Here is a 25,589-nt window from a genome sequence, read left to right on the forward strand (position 1 = left end):
CATCAGACTAATGATTCATTACAACACTGGTACATAGGAGCTATTAAACACCCAAGCTGAAGAGAAACGCCTGCATCCCTTCCTCCTCTGCAAATGGGAGGGCTTATTTTTGCCCTCTTCTCATCACTCCAGCCCTCCTTTCCCCCAGCCAGCCCTTCACTAAGCATGTGGGGATAACCCTGAATTCATATACGAGTTTCCCCTCCTGCGCACTGAGTGTGGGGTAGACTCAGTTTCTGATTCACCCTGACTCAGGGTGCAGCCTGATGCCACGCTGTGTTTGATCCATCACTGCTTTTTCTATTAGACTCTGTTTTGGTGGGCAGCAAAGCAACTGAAGGGCAGCTGTTTTGGCAGCTACCTCAGCAAGCCTTTTCACACTGGGTCACCTAAAGTCATGCTGTCATCGCTCGGGGTAACTCCAATGCACCTAGGAGCCAAAGATCAGGAGCTGCCCTTAAATCTTTGCCAGTGGGAAATAATGAAGGTGGAGAAGCTAATGCAGAGATCCCTGCAGGCCTTGTCACACTGCCAGCAGCCCCGGCCTGCCTCAGCACGAGCAGATGCCTTCAATGTGCTTCTTCCACTGAAAACTGTGTATAACCTCCTTGCATTTTTGCCATTTACAGTGACATCCTTCTGAGACAGATGCCTATGGAGCTGACAAATGCAGCCAAGTGGCTTGAGGCTTTGTATGAAAGGAGTTATGGCCCCACTCTGCTCCTGCAGGCATCAAGCAAATGCTCTGCTGCTGATCTCTGTGGGAGCGGGGACAGGACATCCACGTGGAGCCCTACGTTTGCAGCTGCCAAAGGGCTGCCTCGCTGCGAGACCAGTCTCTGCAGTGCTTCAAAGCAGCCTTGTGTCTGGCAACAGTTAACAGGGAGAAAATTAATTGGGTCCCCACAGGGCAGCTCCTTCACACTGTTTCTGTGTCACTGGGTTGTGGGCAGCTGGTACCTGGTCCTTGCTGCAGATTGTCCGAGAGGAATAGTATCACCCTCCCTCCCTGGCAGTCCCTCACAGTTTTTTGCCTTTCCTTAGGAAGGCTCAAGGGCAAGTAAGGGCAAGCTCAGGGGCCAGTCCTGCTTGATGCAGAGCATCCTCTGGTCACTTGAAGCCAGCAAGCTGGAAGCTGTGGCTCTCTTGCAGGGGGAGAGCAGAAGGTGCAAAGGACACCGCAAGTGGTGCAGCTGAGGGCAACAACTAAGGGCAATCTGAAGCCCAAAGCTGTGACTCTTAATGAGCATCTCTCATCTCAGGAGGGGAGACTCAACTTGCCTGCTGGCTTTTTACCGGGGACTTCTGGGCGTTCTGAGGGCCCTCACGGCCTGCTGTTTGCTGTGCCTGGAAGGCAGACACGCAGGCACTGATACCTAAAGTCAGCCAGACCTCGAGGTGCCCTGCCCACAGCTGCTGCACATCACATCTGTCTCCTTACAAGCAGCCGGAGGGGGGATTTTGCGAGCAGGAGAATTTCCTCTTTTACCACCTCTGCAGAGACTGCTGAAACAGATTCGCCTGTTGCTTTGTCAGCAGCTGTCTGAGCGACTCCTGTCAGGGCCCAGGGTGAAGGGCTTGTTTGCTGCGGGATGGCACATGCTGCCTTTCTCCCCTCGGAGATGAGTGCGGGAGGAGTGGCGCAGACAGAGCTCCCAGAGAGCCGCTTCTAAGTGCGTTAGTGTTTTAATTGCAGCCTTGCCAAAACTTGGGAGTTGTTAGTGATATGAATTAAGCTGTCATTCTCCAAGGCTTATGATTCACAGGAGCAGCCTGGAAGCAGCGCTAGCACGGCTGGCTGCTGCCCCTTTCTGGCGATGAGAGAGGGTGACACTCGTACGTACCCTCCTCCTACGTGGCTGGATTAGAGGTGGCCCATCCCAGGACTCCGTATTTACATACGCAAAGATGCCCTAGCGAGCAAGTCAGGTTTTTCTGAGCCACGCAGAAACACTCTGAGCGGTTATCCTGGGTGCACGCTAATCCTGGCGCAGTTATACCGGCTGGTATTTCCCGGGCCCCAGCGATGGTCCCGAACCCCAGGAATGAACCCGCTCACGCAGCAACAGGCAGCCGAGCCCTGCCTTCCCCTCCGCCTAACCCAGGGACCCGTCCCAAACCCGCAGTGCTGGCGGGGACGAGCAGCCACGGCCCATGCTGCTCCTCGGGAGAGCCGGTGCTGGGGAAACGATGAGCTTCCACGGGCAATCCAGGCATCCCCAGCGGGCGGGAAGGCGGCCTTTCGGGAAGCGGGGAGCGCGTCTGAGCCCGCGTTGGTGGAGCACCGGTGCTGGGCTCCACACTTCTAGCTTCCAGAGGGGTTTAGCTGAATGTGCCTTTGGGGAAAAGTCATAAAACTGGCATAACTGGGGAAGAAATGAAGACACACCGCAGACAGAGAGACCTGCTGCGTGCCAAACTGGTACAGCCTTGCCTTCGGCCGTGCCCCCACCGTTCCTGGGAGCCGTGCGGCGGCTCGGGCCCTGCACTGGCGGGCCCGCGGCTCACCCCGCCCGCAGGGGGCGGCCTCAGGGTGGACCGTGTCCCACGCTCCCGAGCCCCGGGGCTCAGTTCAACCGAAGAGCGGGACCAAAGCGGCCCACGGGCCCGGCACCCGGGACTGCCCGCGGCCCCCGCCCCATCGCGGCCCCCCGCCCCATCGCGCATGCGCGCACTCCTCCCGCGGCCTGCGCAGCCGCAGTGGGACGGCCCGCCCCCTCTCCCCCCGCGCATGCGCTGCAGCACCAGCGCCGGCCGCGCAGGCGGGTCCCGGGCCGAGCCGCGCATGCGCGCCGCCCGTCCTGACGCAAGGCCGCTGCAATCGCTCTGCGCTTTATCCTGTCCGACCTTGAGTGCGCGGCCGCCCGCAGGACCCGGGCTGTCCTGAGCTGTGCCGGTGTGCACTCGGCCTCTTCGGCGCCCGTTTCTCGCCCGAGTCCCCGCCGGCCGAGGTAGCGAGCTCTCTCACGGTCTCACAAAGGCAGCGCGCAGCCGCTCTCCGGGTGTTGGTGTCCGAGCGGAGCGCCGAAAGGAGCGGGAGGATCAGGCGGTCGCCGCGACAGCCCGCGCCGGGGGTCCTGCGGCGCAATCTCACCCCCCCGCGGCCCACGTGGGTGGAGGTTTCCAGAAGAGCCGCGGCACCGCGCGCACCCTCGTTCCGCCGCCGGCCCGGTCCGCCGCCGCCCCGCCATGCTCAGCGCCAGCCGCGCCGCCGCGCGCCTCCCTCTGCTCCTGCCGCGCGCCGCGCCCGCTCCCGCGCCCCCCGGGCTGGCGCAGGTGCGCGGGGGGCGGCCGGGGCCGCCGAGGGACGAGGGGAGGCCGGGGGGGCATGGCGGGAGGCCGGGGGGGCGCTCTCAGCGTCCGAGGGACGACCCCGGCGGCGCCGGGCCCGGGCCGCTGGCCCTTGGGGTGTCTCAGTACTGGGGAGATTTTATTGGGAAAACTGTGAATCGGAGCGTGGGGCGTAGCGGCAGCCGGTGGGGAGGGCGCACCGGGAGCGCGCTCCGCGTGCCGGGGCCTGTTTTCAGGGAAGTTTGTCGTGAGATTGGACAATTCCTCACCCACCGTCTGAAAATGATAGCGGAGATGGGGCGGGACGGGACGGCGGTTTGTGAGCGGGCACGGGCGCCAGGCCCCGCAGCCCCGAGCAGGCCTCGGATCCGGACGCGGGGCCGGCCTGCTCCCTCCCGGCCCTTCACCCTTACCCGCGCACGGGGCGCGGCTAGGCCAGGTTCTCGAAGAGTTAGCAAAATATTCCTGTCTTGGTGTGGTCCTGCTTCTCTTTAAGATGTTTTATTTAAATCTCGCTCTCAGAAAAAGGAGTAATGCTTTTGGGCTTCTCCAAGATACTGACTTGCATGCTCAGAGTTACGGCCACTGCAGAAGGTTTAAAGAGTCACTGTAAAATCTCGACTGCAGATTCTTCGAGGGATGTAGTAGGTCATTTGCTGCTGACCACGCATAAAGCTTGGAGAAATGGAGTTAATGTTTATCTGCTGCTGTTCATTCAAAGCTGAAATTTCAGAGTTAATTGCTGAAATGTCTTTTGCCTGGTGGTATATTTGTAGACTGTTTTGTGAGGGAAACAGCTTTATTTTGGTAACAGAGATCAAGGTTATTCCAGATGAGGAAGTGTAGTAGTTAGTTTCTGATGGTATTCTGAATCTTTCTCAAATTCTCCCTTAGCTTGCACTTAAAATTTTTGAAAATAAAACGTTGTAGAAGGACTGTGTTGCTTCCGAAGTTGTTTACCTTTGAAAGTCTTGACTTGAAGATCACTTAATGTTTAAAACTGAATTTTCATTAGAATGTCTTCATTTTATAGACATTCTGGAATGGCCTCAGTCAAAATGTTCTCAGAGCAGCATCCAGCAGAAAATATGCGTAAGTATTTCCTTGTTTTTTCATGTTTGGCCGTTTGAGATTTATATCTACTCTCCTCCACAACTGATTATGGAGTCACAGGTGGACTGATGGAGTAAAGCCAGCAAGATAAAACCAGAACCTATGCGTGTAACTTTTCTAAGACTGTTTCTTTCTTTTGTTTTTTTCAGGGGAACTGTTCTTCCCCTGTTTTCCCACCAACAGTAGCATCAACAAAATGTGGATCATTGAGATTTGTTTGATTTAAAACAAACAAAAGAAACCCAAACCAAAATACAAAACAAACAAAAAAATACCCCAAACGTTGATGGGACAAATTGTTTTACGCTGGCATGAAACAAGAGTGATGCAGGGCTCCATTTCACTACAGATAAAGTTTATTTCAAATGGCTCATGCATTTTAATCATTTGTTTTTCTTGTTGGAAGATAATGGGTAGAGAGTAGCAGTTAGTTGTGTAACTTTGTCAGATGTTTTGTGGTTGATGCTGATTCAGGACACAGAATGGGAAATGTGTTTGTGTTAGGAAAACTGCCCAGTTCTGGTTAGCACAGAGAAACCGAGCAGTTGCACGTTTCCAAGATCACCACTTTATGTTATTTGATGTGGAGTTAGAGCAACTTAGCACCTTGGAGAGAGAGGGTGATAGCCTGGGAATAAACATGGTCCTGCTCTGCCCTCAGGATGCTTTCTCCATCCCAGAACATGACTTTGTTTATAACGCAAAGGTATGATACAGGAGTTCGCTCTAGCCTTGAAAGGGGTAAGACACCCTTCCTACAAAGGAGGAGGTTCAGATTTGTCTTGTGTAAGAACAACTTCCATTCCAGAATTAATTTGTTGCTCCTCAGGATCAAAAAGTTATCTCTGGCTCAGAGAACCCTGCGTAGGTTGAGTATTTTTTTATCGTTGTGTATTCTTTGTGCTAATCAATGATAAATAAACCAATTTATTATTAGCGTTTTGACTCTGGGTGGATGTTTTAAAACAAGTGTGAAGGTCAAAGGTAACCCAAAACAAGTCCTGTCTGTGTAGGGACAGAATTAGTTATGACTTTGTTTTATGTCAGAATCTTAAGAGATGTTGAGAATATATGTAGTACAGATTACTCTGGGGAAGAATAATATTTTATACAGTTACTTAAACAAGTGAGCATTTGCCTATAAGTGATCTGATTGAACACAGAGGCATAAGGTTATATTCCAGTGTAAGAGTCAGAGAACACCTTAGGTCAGATTACAGTGTGTATTTGCTTCAGCATCTAGTGAAAAACCACTTTATCCTGTCTTCAGGATAGAAAGGTTTTTTTGCTGTTCAGTTATTTTCCTTTAGTGGTAATTTTATTTTTCTCATAATATGCTTTACAGCTCAGAAGCAATTAAAGGTGCCGTTATTGGAATTGATTTGGGTACAACAAACTCCTGCGTGGCAGTCATGGAAGGAAAACAAGCAAAAGTGAGTAAAAAATGAATGTCAGCTTGCAGTAACGTTATTAGAAGTGGAATGTCCAAACTAGCATTCTTGGAGGCAGTGCTTTTTGACGGCACCCTGTTACATTTTTTACACAGGTGCTGGAAAACTCCGAAGGCGCCAGGACAACCCCTTCAGTTGTGGCATTTACAGCGGATGGGGAGCGCTTGGTGGGAATGCCGGCAAAGCGGCAGGCGGTGACCAACCCACACAACACCTTCTACGCCACCAAGCGCCTCATCGGGCGGCGCTTTGACGACTCTGAAGTGAAGAAGGATATGTGAGTGAGGGTGGAGAGCAATTCCACTACCAGCAGGGATGCGAAAAATATAACACTGTGTAGCATGACATTTTAAAATACAACTCTCTTGGCTGAAGTAGCTATGCCCTCATGTCTCAGGGTGTGATTGCTTATATTCTGGGGGCCAGGCTGTATTTTGCTCCATCAGTTGCTGATCATACTAAGGTTTTTGGATAAGAATTAAAAAAGCCTTGCTGATGCTGTACAGAATGGTCAGCATCTACCAATGAAGGCTTTTCTCATTCTTGAGGGCGTTTATAATTAAAGCTGTATGATCATACCTAAGGCTTACGATTAAATGATGTAGCTGATTAAAAGCAGAAGTATATTTGAAATTCTGAGACTCCCTGGTTCTGAGGCTGATGTTGGCAAGTTCAGTATTTTTTGTCTAGAACTTGGGTGTGTTCATCTGCTGATGCTAATTGTAGGGTTTTGTGCTGTATGCTGATACAGAAATTTGAGTGTGGAATACTTCTGTTTTTTAGTAAGAATGTTCCATTTAAAATTGTCCGTGCCTCCAACGGTGACGCCTGGGTAGAGGCTCATGGGAAACTCTATTCTCCAAGCCAGATCGGTGCCTTCGTACTAATGAAGATGAAGGAAACTGCAGGTTGGTACAGTTTGTGCAGTCTGTGTCCGCAAGTGTGACCTTGGTGCTGGGCCATGACATGGGGAGGGAGGGGAATCCCTGTATAGCAGGCCCTTATGTGGGGCAGACTGTGGAAGGGTACAGTGGTGGGCAGTTAGGAAGATCAGTGCCTCCCTCAATCTTGGAGCTTTGGTATTAGTGCTTTATTTCAAATACACTCTTACCAAAATGGAATAGTGATTGAGTTGATGCTCAGTTTGAATTGAATTGAATGCATGCTTACTCAGAAGGGGGAGCCCCTTTCCTTGTAAGCTGCAGTCCCTGTGCCTCCCTGGCTGCAGCTGAGCAGGGGCTGTGGCAGCCAGGCTTTTGAGGGGCTTTGTTCTTACCTACTAGGTACATAGCAAGAAAGGGAGTGTTGAAGGGACCTGGTTTTTAGGCTGAATTAATATCTTCTTAGCTGGTGGTGACTTTAAATCCCCACTAGGGGAAAATATCCTTTGGCCTGGAGAAATATTTTTTTTCTTTTCAATTTCTAATGTGTTTTTAGACTATAATACATAGAGCTAATAGTCAGTAGTTGTTTCCCACAGCCTTGTTTGGTAAAGGTGGTGCATCCAGTGATAAGTGTTTGGGGGCCAGAACTAAAGGTTGTTACTGAAGCTTCATCCAAAGCTGTTTGGTTTTTTTTGACACTAAAGCTTTCCACCCAAGACTAAAATATGAGTATGTGGTATGTGAACATCTAAGTGTGATGAATCTGATTTACTCATGAGGATGGTGTTCCTCTGCCTTGAGCAGGGGTCTGCTTCCTGTAGGTCTGATGGCTTTTGGCCTGGATGCTACATGAGTTCAACTATGGAACAATCTTTCTTTGCAGGCAGCACAGAATAATGCAGTGTGTAAAGTCTGTGCACTGCTAAAGCATAGGCATAAGTCCTATCTGTGCATTCTCACCACATCGTGCACATTCTTATTTTTAACAGTTCTGAATCTGCTTTTGATAACATCCTTCTTCTTTTTCGGAGACGTTTATGACCTTAAATTAGGCTGCAATACATATTTTTCTTGACTTGCTGTCTCAAATGCTTATAAAGTTATATACAGTATTTATACTGTATAAATGTTACCATCAGCAGGGTCTATAAACAGGATGAAAATGAGTCAGTTTTAAGTGCATCACATGTTGCATGCTCCAAAGAAATGGTAAACAACTTCAGTCTCAGACACTAAAACGGCAAATTAAGCTCTTGGATTAATTTTTCCTCACTAGTGGCATCCAGGCAGTGATTAAATCATGGAGGTGCTTTGCTGTTCTGTCAGATGTCCACAGACTATTCCATGAAGGACTTGAATTCTGCACAGCCCCCTCTGCATCTTCCCAGAAAGCAGCAAGTTCTTGAGCAGTGAGACTCTTCTGTTCTTAGTTCAGGAAAATTATTTCAAACTACATAACAACAACTTTATGGTATTCTTATCTTCTAAGCATAACTTTCTGTTTTGTCTTCTCTTTTTTTCCAGAAAATTACCTGGGACATTCAGCAAAGAATGCTGTGATCACAGTCCCTGCTTACTTCAATGATTCTCAGAGACAGGTATTCAAGCTGTAAGATTTTTTGGGCTTATAAATTGTATTTAGTTTCAGTAGTCAGCACTCTTCCTCTTTTTTCCTCAGGCTACAAAAGATGCTGGGCAGATTGCTGGCTTGAATGTTTTGAGGGTGATTAATGAACCAACCGCAGCTGCACTTGCCTATGGTCTGGACAAGTCTGAAGACAAAGTGTAAGTGCCTGTTCATAATACCTACCCTCTCTTAAAGAAGCATACCGTAATTTGCTTTGTAAATGCCTCTTCTGCTTTCTGTTTTTTAAAATCGTTGGTTGGAATTCTGCCAAAATAGATTTACAGCTGTGAGTCAGTGCTATGTAATGTCACCCCTGTTCTGTGCCAGCCATATTTGTTAAAGAAAGTGAGTCCATAACTTGGAGCTACAACTTAATTATCAAAGCTGAGTGTCAATGTAATTACCTTCCTGGTAGCAGTGATGGGTGTGGATAAGGACAGCTGGGTGAGAGCCTGTGGCTGCTGGTGCTGAACTGTAGCCCAGGAGACACACTGAGATTTGGTGCCTCATGTCCACAGTCTGCGTCTTCTTCCCTGACTGTATTCAACCTTCTGTCAAGGGTGGTTATGTAAACGCAGGGGGGTTGTTACAGATTTGTATTTCTGATGTAGATTATAGTGCTATGAAAGTCACACGTTTTGAAAAATGTGTTTCATAATGGTTCTGGTGTCCCTGCCCTTGTCATTGGATGTGAGTGGGGGGTTTTTTTGAAGAAAGAAAAACTGCCCTCTGAAATAATGGGCAAGGTTAAGCATCGTGTAGCACATTTTTCGGAGAAGACTTCCATGTGGACTCACAGTGCTCAAGAAATGTGCACGCTGTGCACTTTGTTTACTGTCTTTAGAGAGAAGCTTTTAAATTTTGTGGACAGTGACATGAATTCTTCACACTTCATCTCCTGAGGAGAGTGATTTTTGAGCCACACAATGTCTAGGAAGTAATGTTTTTCTGCATCTGTCCTTGTAGTATCGCAGTCTACGATTTGGGTGGTGGCACTTTTGATATTTCCATTTTGGAAATCCAGAAGGGAGTCTTTGAGGTGAAGTCCACCAATGGTGACACTTTCTTAGGTGGAGAAGATTTCGACCAGGCTTTGCTACAGTATATTGTTAAAGAGTTCAAGAGAGAGGTAAGGTATCTCATCAGAATTCAATCTTGTGTGACACTGTTTTTCTACCTCGCTTAACTTACAGAAGAATGGGAATTTCCTTAAATTGTTAGGACTTGGTTTGTAATCTATGGCACAGCTGAAATTTGAGAGTGTTAAACATGTGTTAGCCTGGCTTCCAGTTCTTAAATTTGTTTTTTTGAGGTGGACTGCACCTCTCCTGGAAGACACAGACTGGCAGGGCTTCTTTTTCCCTCTAGTGTAACAGGACTACCCTATACATAGTCTGCTTACTTTTAATACTAAAAATCTGTGGTCTCATTGAACGTGTCAGCACAGATGCATATGAAACTGCAACGTCATTCCATCTCCTTTGCTAATTCAGTCTTGCCTTTATATTCTGTGATGCAGCAGCTTTTCCAGGCTTTGATCTGTAACTTACTGTATCATCACTGCTAGAGCAGAGAGGGCTAGCAAATGTTTTTGAAATGCTAAATACATTTGCCAGAAGTGAGAGAGGTGAGCAGAAGTGCACATATCAGCCTGTATCTCTACAAGCATTTTGCAGTCAAGAGTGATAGGAAGGTGAACTGCAGTGCAGAAGAGCTCTCCATGACTCCTGTGCAAAAGCTGAGTCTGTTAACCTGTATTGTTTGTTGCTTAGATGGGCGTGGACCTGACTAAAGACAATATGGCCCTTCAAAGGGTGAGAGAAGCATCAGAGAAGGCAAAGTGTGAGCTTTCATCATCTGTGCAGGTAGGTGGCTGGGTTCAAAGCAGTCCAGTAAAACATTGTAATATGCTGAGGTTTGCATTACTTTTGTTGACAGAGCTCTATGAAATTGCTGCTTTTTTCTTGTGGCAGAGCAAGATTCTGTGTAACCAAATGGCATTACTTCAGCAAAGTCCTTGAGCAGGGTAGACTGTTTAGGAGCACACTTAGTTGTCAGAATCCAGGAATGTTAGTGGGTGCTGGGTTTTGCCTTTCTTCTGGCACCATGTTTTCTCATCTTGCAGGGAATGTGACCTTGTTTCCAACTTACGTATTTCAGAAGTATGATGGACATCGGGGAATTTAGCTGCAGCTAGTACTGCTGGGTTACTGCAAGCACTTGCAGCTTTTTGCAAGCAGTTCCAAAACCTTGGTGCTGTTCATTCCACTGAAATGGCTAATTAATAAATAATTTTTCTAAAGGATCGTTACTTATTCACCTATAGAAGAGTTGTCTAGACAATGGGTGACATATACACCCTTGCATTTTTCCGTCTGCTTTGTATATTAATTCATTCAAGCATATCCTTTATTCCCTACTGAATAAGGAGCTGGAGAAGCAACAATTTGGGGGTGTAATAGTCTTGCCTAAGTGAAATTAAGGTCCATTATATAGTAATTGAAATGGGGACTCTGCCAGTTTCTAGGTTCTGAATAAACGGGGGGGGGGGTTTGATGGTGGTCTTTTTGTTGGCCAGTGGGGAGCTCATAGCAAGGAGTTTAGGCCAGTCACAATGGATGCATAGTTCTGCCAGAGACATAGCAGGCTCTGTTTTACTAGCTCAAGAGTTGGCAAATACAGTCTGTTTATACCAGAAGAAACTGAATTCCTTAACTCTTTAGCAGTGAAAGGAAGACAACTTGCTTTTGGCCCTATTTTCCCGTAATATTTTTGACTATGCTATTTATAAAGTGAATACACACTTCTAGCCACATGGGTTTAGTTCTTGTTGTATAAACTTAAATCTCTAGAGCTTAAAGCATTCATGTTTTTATTGCTTTGATTTGTAGTATCTTTTGATGTCAGCATGACTCAGCACTTGAACAAGATGGTTTCAGTATAAGATTTGCTTTAAAAATCCAGCATGCAAATTTGTAAGATCATTCACAAATAGCCATGAAAAGTGGGGATTATGGTCCCTTGCACAGATGAACTTTGTGTTAAATGACAGTGTGCTGGCTGTTTAATATGAGTTGTTTGCATTTAGAAAACAGTCATGAGGTATTTCCTTCGAGTAGCTTACCTTGTATGAAATGTTAATCATATGGCAGAATCTTTCAGAACTCTGGACTTTCTTTTCTGTTGTGCTAAAGGAAGAGGATTAAGGTTGTCACTTCCAATGTTTCAGTTCTTACCTCCTGGCTATGATAGCAATTAAATTGTGTCTTAACAAGAAAAGACCTCAAAATGACACAATATTAAAATTGGAACTTAACTGATAACCATGAGGTGTGTAACAAAATAATTTTCTCTCTCAACTGAAATGTCAAACATAGCAGTATGCCTACTGCCACTTAAAGACTGGGCTGCAGAGTGAACAGGCACATAGATGCTTCAGTACAGGCAGAACAGAACCTGTAACTTGATCTGAAACCTGTATGTAGCTGCCTTATTTTCCATTAATGTTTTTTACTCAGTGTCTGTTTCTGTGCTGCAGACTGATATTAACTTGCCATACCTTACTATGGATGCCTCTGGACCAAAGCACTTGAACATGAAGCTGAGTCGCTCGCAGTTTGAGGGCATTGTAGCTGATCTGATCAAGAGGACGGTAGCACCATGCCAGAAGGCCATGCAGGATGCTGAAGTCAGCAAGAGCGACATTGGTGAAGTCATCCTTGTCGGTGGCATGACCAGAATGCCAAAGGTATGAGATAAGTTCCTGTTACAGCCGAAGCTGGCCCAGATACCCAGGGCTTTCTGTCAAGGGTGATCTGTAACAGAAAAGTTGGGAGTCTGATAAGTTCAGAGCTCCAGCTGCTGAAGGCCGCAGGAGCGGAGCAGATGTGCTGAGTAGTCACATGAAAGCAGTGGCAAGGGACTCTTATCCTGTTCAGTTAGCTCAGCTTGGGTCTGAGGGCTGTAACTGGGTTGCACTTTACAAAGATAAGTGGGAGGTATCGGGAGTTGAAAACTCAGCTTTCCAACGTGGACTGAATGTAAGCAGCATTGTTCAGATACACAGGGTGATTTCTCTTGTGGACTTCAGTGGCAATAACCTATCAGTAATCTTTGCCTTCCAGTGGATTTCCTCCCCTGTGTAGGGCGCTTACAGCTAGCTGTGAAGAAACTGCACAAGCAGAATGGCTCTGTTACCTGCTGGTTGTGTGTATTTGGCTTGTTTGAGGCTGAGTGTTGTCAAGGATATTTAATGGGCTGTTTCAAGCACTCATTACCTAATACCTGGCCCTTGTGTTCTGTGGTGATAAATACCAGCAGGCAACTTAGAAGCTTGCTCTGCTGACATGCACAGTCTTGCAGATAAGGTGCTGTCTGCTGGTAATTTACTATTCTTGTTCATAGCAGGGCAGACTCCTGCTTAGCTCCCCTGAAGTCAGAGCTGAACATGTATGTACTCTGCTCCCTTCAAGGGTACAGCTTGTACCTTTCTATAGAGATCATCAAAATCTCATTTCATAGGAATCAGTCAGGCTTGGACTGTTCGTTTGCTGTTAAGATTTGTGATTTGCAGGTCCTTTCTAAGATAGTACATGGTCCTGCTTGGGACTGATTGGGGGGGAGGGTGTGGTGTTTTCTCCCTGTGTGAGATGAGCCTGCTGGTTGGGGGTGATAGTGGTGTGTGCAGAAGGTCACCCAGGCAGGGGAGCCAGAGGAACAAGATAAACAGAAGCTGCTGCTCTGGCCAAAGCTCAAGTAGAGTAACTGTGCTGTACCTTCCCAAAGGCCCTGTTGTTCCAGCTGGGTAAATGGTATGGTTAGCTACCTAGGAAGTGATGAAAAACACTTTTAGAAGTGGGGAAGCCCTTCCTGACACGTTATGTGTCCTTTAGGGGTGGAAGACAGTACTTAAATACTGATTTTATGTTTGTATTATTTTTACTTTTTTACCCCTAATTATAACCCCCAGCATCTGTGGCTTTGAGCTTACACAGTGCTTTCCTGCATGGCTATATTTACAGCTCTGGCTCTGGGGTCGATGCTGGTATGTTACACGCAGCACACAGCCTTCTCTCGTGTACGTTGCTGGGTTCACTTCACCCTGCTAGGAGGGAACATGCTGCCTTTGGAGCACTCACGTGGCCAGTGTTCCAGGAAATGTACAGTGGGTGGTTAGGAGTAATGTCTCTTTTGTACTGTAAAATATGCCTCCAGAGGGAAAGACTTGCACTTAATTATATGCTCATACAAAGTGTCTTCCTCTGTAATGAACACTCCCAGCAGACATCTCTTGGCTTAAGTGCAGAGGAGTTGGACATGTGCTTACAGCACAGTTTTCCAGGCACATCACGCTCACCTGGGTGGATGTGTGCCGAGGCAGCTTACTCACTCGGAGAGGAGGAACCAAATCCCACACCCTTCTCTTGCAAGGCAGAGGGGTGGACTCTGGGCTGTGCTCTGGTGCAGGTACCGTACTGTTTTCTAGTCTGGATACTTAAGCAGTAAGTCTGTTGCCATCATGAGCACATCCTTCTGAAAGGGCGGAGCAGTGAAAAGCTAGTAAGGCAGATCAGATTGTCAGCTGACATAGCAAATCTACTTCTGGGTAAAACAGCCTGTTAAAGAGTTTAAAAATACTGTACTCAAACAGTTCAGACTTTTTCCTTAAGACACATAAACAAGATGAACTGTCCTGCTCTGGATTTTTTTTTTACCTTCCCTGTGTTCTGCCTCCACAGTTGTACCATCCTTGACAGCTGTGTTGTGCCCAGTGTTGGCTTGTCCTTGACTCCTGCTCGATAAGCATGGAGCTTTCCCTTCTGAATATGATTGGGCTACATGAAAGGAGTGATGAAGGTTGACTTGGAGCTGGCAGACTTAATTGCAAGAAAGCCTTCAGAGGAGGGGTTTTCTAGACTGAAGCAAGTGCATTGGAGAGGGTGTGTGGAAGACGGGGAATTGGAGAGCAGTCACAAATGTGAAATTTAGTATTCCTGTCATGCCACAGGGTTACACAGCAGCAGGAGCATGAAGATACAAACCTGTAGCCAAGGCTGGCGTGTTTGTGTGGCCACAGCACTGGGCAGTAATGGTTCACTCTGCATATGAGCTGTGCTTTCTCTCCATTCAGGTGCAGCAGACTGTACAGGATTTGTTTGGCCGTGCTCCTAGCAAAGCAGTTAATCCTGACGAAGCTGTTGCTATTGGTGCAGCTATTCAAGGTGGCGTGTTAGCTGGTGATGTTACTGATGTGCTGCTGCTGGATGTAACTCCCCTCTCCTTGGGGATTGAGACACTGGGAGGTGTCTTCACAAAGCTCATCAACAGAAATACTACCATACCAACTAAGAAGAGCCAGGTACAAATTGACTCTAGATGGGTGGGTCTTTTGTGGTGGTCTCAAACACCCAGTGAAGGCTACCCAAAGCATGCCAGTAGATAAGTCTTGTCTCCTCATCTGGCAAGGAAAAGCAGCGTAGAAATCAGGTTTAATGTCAGCCACTGAGTATCTGTTGATTTTTAGTGTGCCCAAGAGGGGAGGTAAGTTGAGTTAATGTGTGCCAAGATACCCCAGGATGTTTGTGGCCTGGTCTGGATTGCAGTGCATGTGCTGTGATGTTAACTGTCAACACATCATTCTGAAGAAGAATTGTGTGGAGACTTTCTGTAACTGAGCACCACACCTGTCTGAGACCACCTTTCTTGGTTTGCATGCCTTGAAAGGGATTGGGTTTTTTCCTGTGTAAGGCCCTAGTAGACTTGGGTGTGATCCTTTCTTTCACTTTGTCTTGTCTGGGTTTGCTACTGTGTGCTCTTACTGATAACATTTGTTCTGTCTGGGGCATGGTGTTGGGGCAGGAGCTGTGCTGCTTCAGAGGGAGATGTTCCGGGTCATGTGGCTGTTAGCCTGCTGCTGGCATGGCACTGCCAGTTTTAGTGTGCTCAGGTGCATTTAGGACAAGATGCTGGTGAGCCTGGCTGTTGCTAGTCTTGGTGCCTTACTGTTTTGTTAGAGGAACAGGGGAACAACCAGCATTTAATGATTCTCTATCTTTTTTTAAGTGGCTTCTCTTTATTCTTGTTTAGTCAGCTTGTAACTGCATCAGTTCACGTGTTGCAGTTTACTGGCTATCCAGTAACCTTCTGTTCCTTTTCCACAGGTGTTTTCTACAGCTGCTGATGGGCAAACTCAAGTGGAGATTAAAGTATGCCAGGGAGAGAGAGAGATGGCTAGTGACAACAAACTTCTTGGCCAGTTCACATTGGTATGTTGGCTACTCAGTATTCATGACCTTAGACTTGACCTTCTTTGAGAAGTTTAAAACCTTCTCCATTTCAGTTGACCCCTGAAGGTAGTGTTGAGGGGGAGTCATCTTACAGAAGACATTTGACCCTATTTGTAGTAAAAGAGCAGTTTATAAAGGAACAGCCTGATTCTGGGACAGCCTTTCAGTGGCAGGGGAGCAACCAGCATTTGAGGAGCTCGATGTTTCTAAGCAGACTTCTGTGGCACAGGGGCTGCTGCACCTTTAGGGCCTGGTCACCTAAAAGCGCTGCCTTACTTCTGGGCACAGAGAGCTAAAAGAGCTCAGTAGTACCAGCCCGTGCAGCAGATAACCTGAATGCTGGCCTTTCCTCTGGTGTTGCAAAGACAGGTCTTGGAGCAGGGTCCATGATGCCTGTAGTCCCTAGGGCAACACTTTCGAGCACACAGTTTCAAGCTTTTTCTGTGGATGCCCGTGGAACTGCCCTGCTTACTGAAGCACGGATGAGCTGCAGGGGTTCATGTGTGCAGCATGTGGTTGCCTAACCAGCTCCCTGCACAGAATTGTCTTGGTCTGTGCTGTCAAAGTGTGTCACTGTTACAATTATTTGTCCAAACTTGCTGTTCCTAGGAAGAGTCCCACTGAAAGGAAGGGCTCTGCCTTTCTCTTGTACTTTTGAAGGAAATTGTACTGCCTGCCACTCTCTTAAAATGGTAGCCTCAGAGGTAGCCAGTGCAGTCGAGTTATGTCCAGAACTGAGGAAATCGAGCATCCTGCCATGTCCACATCCATGGTGGCTTGTTTAGCAATAAAGCAGAAACCAAACTTGGATACGACCTCTCATGGTTTCTGTGCACTTGTCCTGGGTAAAAATCTGTATCCTGTTAAATCTGTCAAGATACTACTAATTTACCTCATGGTACCAAGAGGTATTTCGAGGACTTGGCTGTGAGGCTTAGTTAAGGGTTGATTCAACTGACAGATCACCAAGATAACATGCCCAACAATGTACCCTGAGCTCATGTCTGTGTAGGAGCTGATGGCCAAGCACTTCTCGTTCTCAGGTTGGGATTCCTCCGGCGCCACGTGGAGTGCCCCAGATTGAGGTCACTTTTGACATTGATGCGAACGGCATCGTTCACGTGTCAGCCAAGGATAAAGGCACCGGGCGCGAACAGCAAAGTAAGTGCTCTGGGATGCCCCCATGGGGCGAGGGGGAAGGGTGGAGCAGTGGTGGTGCCATAACACACACAGCACTGAGGTGACTCCAGTGCTGCCTTGATGAGCATCCAACAGCCAAGGCATGGGGAGTGTGCAGCATCTTCCTTGATCAAGAGTAAGGATGACACAAGCAATCTGTTGCCGGTGCGGCATAGATGCAGTTGAAGTCATCAGCCTAAGTGCCTCCTCTGGAAAGGAGGGCAAACAGTTACTGCAAAATGAAGTAGGGAGAATTGACAACTGACCTGTAGCATCATTTTAAGGACATAAAGTTTGTGTAAACACATAGCACTCCACCCTCTCTGTTAGCCTGGTGACAGACACTGCCAACAATGGATGCTCACTCCTTGCACATCAGGTAGAAATGAAGCATCTGCCTATGCCAAGGTCAAGGAAGCCCTCACTGGCAGGGTTTTACCATGTTCCAAGTAATCTTGCACTGTATGACAGTCCTTTCCTGATCTTGCAGTCTGCTGTGATGGCCACAGCAGCATTTCAGCAGCTGTTTCCTGGGGTTTCCTGTATGTATCAGCCATGCCTCAGTCCCCAGAGAGCTGTTGGACATATAGGTTGGCTGAGGGCTCACAGGTGTTTGTGGAGCAGTGCTCCTCTGCTTTATAGGGGTGTCCTGTGTCGCCGAGAGCTCAGAGCAGTGACATTGCACCCTATGTTACCCTGAAGGGATAGAAACTCGGGTTTGGGAATCCAGCATCTTGTAGAGTTGTTCTTGACCTGTGCTCCTGGGTGTGCTTCTCCTTTGCGAGTGCCCTCTGCTAACACACGAAGAGATTGCTGTCTGTTTGAGGCTGCCCGCGTGAAGGTGCCAGCTTCTAAGGGAGAAATCAAATTAGGAAGATTTTTGCAGAATCCCAGGCATGTCATGTACAGCTGAACAGATCAGCCCTGTGCCAAGACCCTGTTTCGTTTCTAATTACTCCGTTACAAAGGTCTCACAATTCAAGTATTTTGAAGCAGCAGGTATTTTGTGAAACTACCTTATTCATTTGCATCCATTTAGGCTGGAAATATCTCTAAATGGCAGGAGGCTTGGGGACTTCAAGCTGTCAGTATATCTCTGTAATGCAGTGAAGTGTTAGGCCTGGTGTTCTGGGGTAATTAACGACACAGTTGACATTTTTCTGAAGCTCTGTTGTGGGCTCAGAAAATTAATTTGAAGCATTTACAGATTCCCCTGATATAAAATAGATCTCTTTTGTGCTGCTAACTGGAAAGCCTCTGTACTGCCCTTCAGTTGTTTCTTGGAGACAACCACTTACTTGAGCAATCAAATGCGTGCTCCAGTTAAGACAAATACTGTTAACTTTGTTTGCAACTTGAAGGTATATGCCGGTCTTCACCGTACTGCTTGCCTTTTAATGAAGATTTGTTTCCAAAAGCACACTGCTTGTTCCTTTGATTTCCTTGTAGACTTTCCCTGTGTGGCCTTCAGCCTTCTAGCTCTGAGTAAATGTCTCCTGCTAATAGGCAACTAGAATTTTTTAGCTGCCTATCTGTATGCAAGCATGGTCCTAATTGTAAAGCTGAGCCCCTCATACCACGTCTGCATCCAAGGGACACGTGTGTCTCTGTTTAGAGTTCTGTATTGTGCTCCAGACAGATACGGCGTAGAAAATTTACTATGAGAATCCTAGCATACCTTTTTTTTTTTTTTTTTTAACTTTGCAAAATCCAGGATATTGGTCCTCTCTTTCCCAATGAAATTATGCTTTACTGCAGAACTAGCTTATGCCTGGGCTGTAATTTTGGGCTTTTTTGCACAAATGGAGAAGAACAGAGGACCTTCAGGACCCTACCTGTAGAATCTTGTCATATTGTCTTATTCTGCTACCAGCCTGGGCTGCTTTCCAACAGTGAAAGGAATCTCTGCCCTGGTAAAATGAATCCTTCTGTTTAGATTTTTTTTCAATTGGGTTTTTGCTGTTTTTTTCATTTTGTGTTTTTAACCTGCTGGAATGCCTCTTTGGTTTGGGGTCTTTGTGTCCTCATGTTTCCAGGAGTAACTGAAGAATAGTAAAAATGACTTGTAGACCAGTGGACAGGAAGTGTCTGGCAGGTCTGGGGAGCTCATAGATCTAAGATATCAGGCTTTTATCTTGCCAGCATCATCACTGCCTCTTCAAAGACTGGCTGTCTTTGTACTGCCCACGGGGTCTTCACAGGTGCAGACTCCCTGACCAAGGCTGCTGCCGTTGAAAGGGTTTGGGAGATAATATTCTCCTTTCCTCAAGGATGAGAGCATGTTCATTATTAATGCTTCTTCTCTAATGCAGTTGTTATCCAGTCTTCTGGTGGCCTTAGCAAAGATGAAATTGAGAACATGGTGAAGAATGCAGAGAAATATGCAGAGGAAGACAGGCGAAGAAAGGTAATGTGATCATGATGGTGTCCTCGCTAGTCACGTACCTGCTGGTTATTGCTGTTCTGGGCTCTTAACTGTGCCCACCTTTGAAGGAACTGCCAGTTTTGTCTGTGTGGTCTTGAGCTGTTTGCTTGTGCTGTTACCTGGAATATCTGCTTGCTTCCTTATATTCAGTTTACACTCCAGAGTTGCAAGAAGGTGTATGCAGAGGCGTTTGGATTTTGGGTTTGGGTTCAGTAACTTGCCCTCTGACTAGCATTTTAATTCCTCCCTGAAGAATTTCTGGGACACAGAGGCAACAGTAAGCAAACTTGCCTACCTATTACTCATGACAAACAGCTTTGCAAGTCTGGTTATGCTTTTTGTCATCAGTGCTCTTTGCTGTTCACCTGCCTGTTATCTGGGCTGTTTATTTGAAGCTAGCCTGCTGCAGCTGGGTTCTCACAGTCATGTTCCATTTAAATGGAGGCAGTATGGGGGTATTTAACCTACTTTCTCTGGGTTTAATCTAAAGCTTAATTTATAGAACCTGCCAAGCAAAGCTTCTTCCTTCGTAAGTGGGAAGTTGCTTTCCATAGTGCTTAAAGTCTCACTGTGGCATCTAGAATGCTACATTCATCTGAGCACAGTATTTGCCCTCAGCGCAGGTGAAGCCGTCAGGAGGTGTTGGAAAACCTCACTGACTTTGCCAGGAAAAAAATGACATTTGCCATGGTTGAGTGACTGAATCTGTGATATAAATAGGATCAGTGGTTGAAACTAATTGGTTTAATGAGGGTAGTACTAATGAATTACACTACTAAATATAGAGTGTTGATTTTCAAGCAGACACAGTACTGGCCTGCTCTGAGATGCAGGACCAGCATATGTTTAGTGATTTGCTGAGACTGGCACACTGAATTGATTCACTTGGTGTTCTCTAGTCTGTAGAAACCTGTCTTGGGTGTTCAGGCAGTGCTGTAACATCTCACCCTCGGTAGCAAAGGGATCAGAAGAGGGCTGAAGGGGGAAATGCATCGAATAAATTAATGTGAAGCAGCATTGCCTTGCCTCAGAACCTCTAAAGACACGAAGCATTGGCTTATTAGCATTTGTAAGTTAGATGGATAACCTTTAAAGACCTTGGTCTGAGTCCCACTGTTTAAATGATGGTGGCCTAGTGTTTGAAGAGGCTGAACTGAAAACTTTTTCCTGTTGCCTTACTTTGGATCTTAAATTGCTGAATAAGTTCCTCCCTGTTGTAGTGGGACTCATCTCTGTCCAGTGACCTATCAGATTAGGTTACTTTCTTAAGTAACGCTTCTCTTTACTTGACCTACATAACTGTAATTGTCAGAATTCCCTCATTACACCTTTCTGATCATGGTTTTATTGCCATGGAAGTATCGTGAGTGTGTAAACAGTTACCACTCTGCTGGACTCAGCATCCTGCTGTGAACTTGGACAGCCCACTACGAGTGAAGACATAGTGTAGAAACAAAATTATTTTTCATCAGCTTTCCACTGTAAGTGGTTAGTCTCCTGAGAATATTATCACACCCTTGTTCAGGTAGGTTGTTCTTTCAGATGGAGAGGCTGGATGTTCCAGAGACTGTTGCTGGTGAGATGGTTCGTGTTGACACTGCAACTGAATTACATCTCAGCAAGAGTACTGCTCCTCTGTACTTGCAGCCTACCCTGTCCTCTTGCCTTTGCAACAGTAATGTTTAGGAATGGGCATTTCTTACCTAGCACAGAAGGATTTTTCCACTGCTGAGATGTTACAAGCATTTTGTAATAAGGGGACATGAGTAAAAGAACCCAGCATTTTAGTTATCTCTAGTGCCCTTGTTGCTGAAGAGGCTTAAGAATACTTTCCAAAAGCTCTGTTGCTTTCCCGAGGAGCAGAGCAGAGCCCTGTGCTGTCTCTGCAGTTGCTGGCTTTTTCAGTGGGCCAGCATTAGTTGCTTCTCCTTCCAGGGAAGTGAGTTTGAGCGTGAAAGCATGAGGAGTGACTTGCAGAGACTGCCTAGTGGGCTTTCTGGTGTAGGAGCACATCTGGAAGTGGTTTGCTTCCATTTCTTCTTGCCTCCTTGCCATTAAGGAAGGACCCTGGATGGCAACTAGAATGGAGTTTGGTAGTTTGGGGGAAGAGATGCCAGCTGCTAGTTCATAGGTGCACAGCTGGTGTCACCAGGGCTGTATGCTCTAAGTGCTTACGAGCTCTCTTACCCAGGAACGCGTGGAAGCTGTAAACATGGCTGAAGGCATCATCCATGATACAGAGTCTAAGATGGAGGAGTTCAAGGATCAGCTGCCAGCGGATGAGGTAGGTAGTTTCTGATCCCATAACAGTAAAGGAGGGTAAGATTTCTTAATAAATCTTTGCTCAATTTCTCACTTAACTTGTAGCTGGCTCTGGCCAGCAGCACCAACTCTGTGTGTTTCCATGCTGTGGAAAGATGGCACAGTCATCGACTCTTCTGGGTTTTGCACTTGATTGAGTGGGATGATGGGAGGATGTAAGGACATACTTAGAAGAACATGGCTTGGATAATAGCAAATATCCTATTTCAGAGTGTGAGTTCAGTGTCACTGAAGATCTGAGAGACTGGGAAGCTCTTAATGAAAGGCTTCTGCATGAATTATGCCCTTGACTTGGCCTTGCAGTGATTTGATAAGAACTGTACTGCGGCCTGTGTGAGAGCAGAGTTTTGCTCAAAAGTGAGAGGTTATGAACAGTGCCTACCAGTGTATTAGCAGAGGGACAAAGGCAAAGCTGCTGTGCAGTCCCGGCAGTACATGAACAGCACCCAAGAACTTGGGAAGTACTGAAAATTACTGTATCTGCTGAACTCCCATTTTTCTTCTGTATTTGGAGTGAAGTGGATATTTAGTATCAAAAGAGTGCTTTTCATACCACTCTAAGTGATGGCTTAATTTCTGCATTATGGATTTCAAAAGCCAAGTTTAAAATGGATTCAACAGTCTTCTGTTTAACAACTCTCGGAAGCAGAATCAAAGAGCTCCTAGGGGCTCTGAGAGATGTTTGAGGGAACAAGATTATAATTGATTGGTAAGTAGCTTCTGATCAGTTTAAATGCTGGTTTTCAGCCCAGCTCCTCTCTCTAGGATGGATATTGGCTGACTCTGTGTTTGGGATTATGATCACTGGAGTTTTCTCTCACAGGAGCAGAGAGCCTAAATCCCTGTTGCCTGCAGGGACTGTTCCCTGTCACTTTTTCAGGGGGGAATACCAAAGGAAAGAGGGTAGTAGTGCTTGGAAGAAGCTGTTTGGGTGGCGATGTGGCCTGACACGGGTGTTGTTGGTCACCTCTCCTTCCTGCGGGTCTGAATGAGGACTCTGCCCGCAGAGGCTGCTGAGCCCGTGCTGCCGGCACAGCTGTCCCCCAGCAACCTTGCTCTGCCGGGCCTGCCTCTCCACAGCCTGCCAGTCTGACAGAGAAATGCCAGACTGTGTGGAGGGTTTGACAGATGGCTACAGGGGCTGCGATGAGACCGCATTGCTTTGGTTTGCCTCTCTGCTCCTTCTCCCACGTGCAACAAAAGGATTAAACAGCGTGGTGAACAGCCTTACTTGTTGGCTTTCTGACAGTGCTTTAAATATAGATGAAAACCAGCTTTCTTTTCCCTTTACCCTGGCTCCTGAGGTGACTGACTCAGTGGTGAGGTGTGCCAGGGAGAGCAGCTCTCGTCCTTGGCGGGCTTTTCAGTCTCTGCAGGGCTTTCTGTCCTTGGCGCCTCTGCTGAGACTGCAAACAAGGGGACCAATTAATGCCAATTGTGGCACGTTTAGTGAAGTGGACAGGTGCCCATTGGGAGCGGAGCACAGTCCTGGTCCCTGCAGACTGTGTGGCTCAGTTTGAGACTTAACTTCATGGCTTCTGGCAAAAAAGCGGTAGTTTTGCTGTGGCCAATATGTGGGTTAAATGACAGCAATGAGATTTAGTGAACAAATTGCAGGATTTCATCATGTTTGTTTGTGACTTATTTGCAGTGCAACAAATTGAAGGAAGAAATTGCTAAAATGAGGGAACTTCTGGCTCGTAAAGATACTGAAACAGGAGAAAACATCAGACAGGCAGCAACCAGCCTGCAGCAGGCTTCCCTGAAGCTCTTTGAAATGGCGTACAAGAAGGTAGGTTCACAGTCATTTCCATTTGACAGCCCTCAGATGGGAAGGGGTGAGTCAGGACACCAGATATGTAGGTAAGAGCTGTACTTGGAGGTAGCACTGGGTCTCAGTGCAGCTCCCTCTGAGTGACACTTGCTGAAGGAGCAGCTGTAGAAAATTGGGTAGAGTTGAAGGCATGGAATTTTAGCCATCCTGCCGTAGGTAGCCTTCCTCCCAGGCTGTGTGTTACGTTTCTGAAGGGCACTGCGTGGGAAAGTGCTGGAAGCTCATACTAAGGAGCATCAAGAGCGTGAACAGGGCTTTCCGCTAGGTGTGTAGAATGCCTAAAGAAGTAATGTCTGGACTTAATTTAGAGATGATTGTAAAACAGGCTTCCTGTTCAGTCTGCCTAAAATTAGTGGGGCCGTTGGGACTTTCTTCCCAGTCTCCTTCCCAGGGAAAGGTCCACCCATTCAAGCCTTGGCAGTTGTGGAAGCCTCCCAGCATGGAAGTGGCACTCTCTGCCCAGGTGACCTTGATGGTGCTGAGCTCTCCTTACTGTGGAAAGCTGCTTTTCCATTGTCAGGCTGAAAAGGTTCAGTGTTGCAATGTAAGCTTATTACACACACTGGGAAAGCGTAAATAATGGGAAAATTCCTCCCTCTTAGTAGCCATCGTGCAGTGATGAAGATTGTTTCCATTCTCCAGTGAACAATTACCTTGTTCACTGAGGGAAGGGTTTCTTCAGTCTACAGCTAACCTAGGAAAAAATGTAACAACAAAACGCTTCTCACAGGCTACAACTAATAAGCCAACTCTTTCACAGATGGCCTCCGAGCGAGAGGGTTCTGGAAGTCCAGGAGATCAGAAGGAAGAGAAGCAATAAGAAGTCTCTGTCTTGCCTTGACTAGAGTATGAAGAAGAGGTGGATTTTCTTGACGCTTGGGAGAGAAAGGACCTTCCTGAGCAGCAGTGGGCAGAATTCAGACTTACTGTGTTTTTGCAGTATTCTATATATAAAATTCTTAAATGTATAAACTTAGTGATGTGTCTGCTAGATAAATTGTCACTTGATGGAAGTTAATTCATGCCAGACAAAGACCTAAGTGTTTGGCCCTGTGGTATTCGACTGAGGCACCTGGGGACTCGCTGATCATTTATTTCTGATACTTGACACAATGGTGTACTAAATCTGATATCAAAGTTTGGAAACTGTGTCGCTAAATCGCAGGGTGGAGATAGAAGTCCTGCTGGAACTGGGAGGAGAGTAACACCTGTATGGGCCCTCCTTGCGGATCTGAGTGCTTGTGAGCAGGTATGAGGCTTGTGAGCAGCAGTGACAAGGCTGGTTATATTGCTGGAGAGCATCCTTATCTGCAGCTGCGTTAGTACCCTTGCTCTGAAGGAGAGGGGTTACTTCAAATTTAGCTGTAACATTATTTCTCATGAAAGAGGCTATGTGGAAGTTAAATACTTTGCTCGCTTGAGCCTTCTGCTCCATCCTGTGTCTGTTCTCTGCTTATGGTAAAACAATTTCCTTAATAAAACCGTTATTGGATCCATTCTGGATTTTTTTAAAATAAAAGCTGAAAAGTGTCCAACATGGAGTTCTTGGTCTCCTGGCCTTTGATGGAGAACATGAGCGTGTTAACTGCCTGTGAGAGCTCCTGGCAGGGGAGCAGTCAGCCAGCTGTGGTGGCAGCAGCTTTCTGGGATTTGTTCTTCATTCACATGCAAAAAGAACGTGGCGGTATCCAGAAGGTACCCGTCCCTTGGGAGAGTCATTGCTGTGCTCACACAAGGTGCTGGGAAGTCCTTCTGTGATCTGCAGCAGCAGTGGGACTTCACCTTCAGGCAGGGCTGGGGCCCAACCTTCGCAAACAGGCTCCTGCTTCGAGCAACCACGTCTTCCAAGGTGGTGCAATCTCCTTGCTACAATACATTCCTTTCTTTCTCCTTTTCTATTTTATTCTATTTGGTTTCCTAAATAAGCTATTGGGGAAGGCTACACATCCTGATGCTGTGAATGTTTTAAGTTAGGGACTGGAAGGGATGGTGACACTCCTTCAGACACTGAGCTCTGCAGTAGTCTCAGTGAGGAGGCCTGAAGCAGCTTCCACTCCAGAGTAAATCAGATTAGCCCCTTGAAGTGGACAGAGGAGAGGGGAAAAAAGCTTTACAGAGAGTAGCGACCGATCTGTTAAGTGAGAGGGAGCCTGAAGCATTTTGGCCTGGGCGTCGAA

At 46.9% G+C, this 25,589-nt stretch overlaps 1 protein-coding gene and 1 non-coding gene across 2 annotated transcripts; both read left to right on the forward strand.

The window, feature by feature from the left end:
* Positions 1-3,104: 3,104 nt before the first annotated feature.
* On the forward strand, positions 3,105-24,953 carry HSPA9 (heat shock protein family A (Hsp70) member 9). The gene is made up of 17 exons (XM_074915891.1): positions 3,105-3,276; positions 4,325-4,383; positions 5,750-5,837; positions 5,951-6,132; positions 6,639-6,763; positions 8,264-8,337; positions 8,418-8,524; positions 9,333-9,495; positions 10,139-10,231; positions 11,905-12,114; positions 14,497-14,724; positions 15,527-15,631; positions 16,696-16,813; positions 19,144-19,238; positions 21,448-21,540; positions 23,230-23,370; positions 24,173-24,953. The coding sequence occupies exons 1-17, from the start codon at positions 3,190-3,192 to the stop codon at positions 24,230-24,232; spliced, it is 2,028 nt and encodes a 675-aa protein (XP_074771992.1). The 5' UTR covers positions 3,105-3,189; the 3' UTR covers positions 24,233-24,953.
* LOC141965286 (small nucleolar RNA SNORD63) lies at positions 14,974-15,045 on the forward strand. The gene has a single exon (XR_012634447.1). It is a non-coding gene; the product is annotated as a small nucleolar RNA SNORD63 (small nucleolar RNA).
* Positions 24,954-25,589: the final 636 nt, after the last annotated feature.

This window comes from Athene noctua, chromosome 12 (genome assembly GCF_965140245.1).
Source record: "Athene noctua chromosome 12, bAthNoc1.hap1.1, whole genome shotgun sequence".
NCBI classification, from domain to species: domain Eukaryota; kingdom Metazoa; phylum Chordata; class Aves; order Strigiformes; family Strigidae; genus Athene; species Athene noctua.

What these genes read in the sequence shown, in the direction of transcription:
- HSPA9 (XM_074915891.1), top strand. Translation starts at nt 3,190, where the DNA reads ATGCTCAGCGCCAGCCGCGCCGCCGCGCGCCTCCCTCTGCTCCTGCCG. An exon ending in TGGAAGGAAAACAAGCAAAA is followed by an intron (nt 5,838 to 5,950) that starts GTGAGTAAAAAA and finishes TTTTTTACACAG; the next exon opens with GTGCTGGAAAACTCCGAAGG. An exon ending in GCATGACCAGAATGCCAAAG is followed by an intron (nt 12,115 to 14,496) that starts GTATGAGATAAG and finishes CTCTCCATTCAG; the next exon opens with GTGCAGCAGACTGTACAGGA.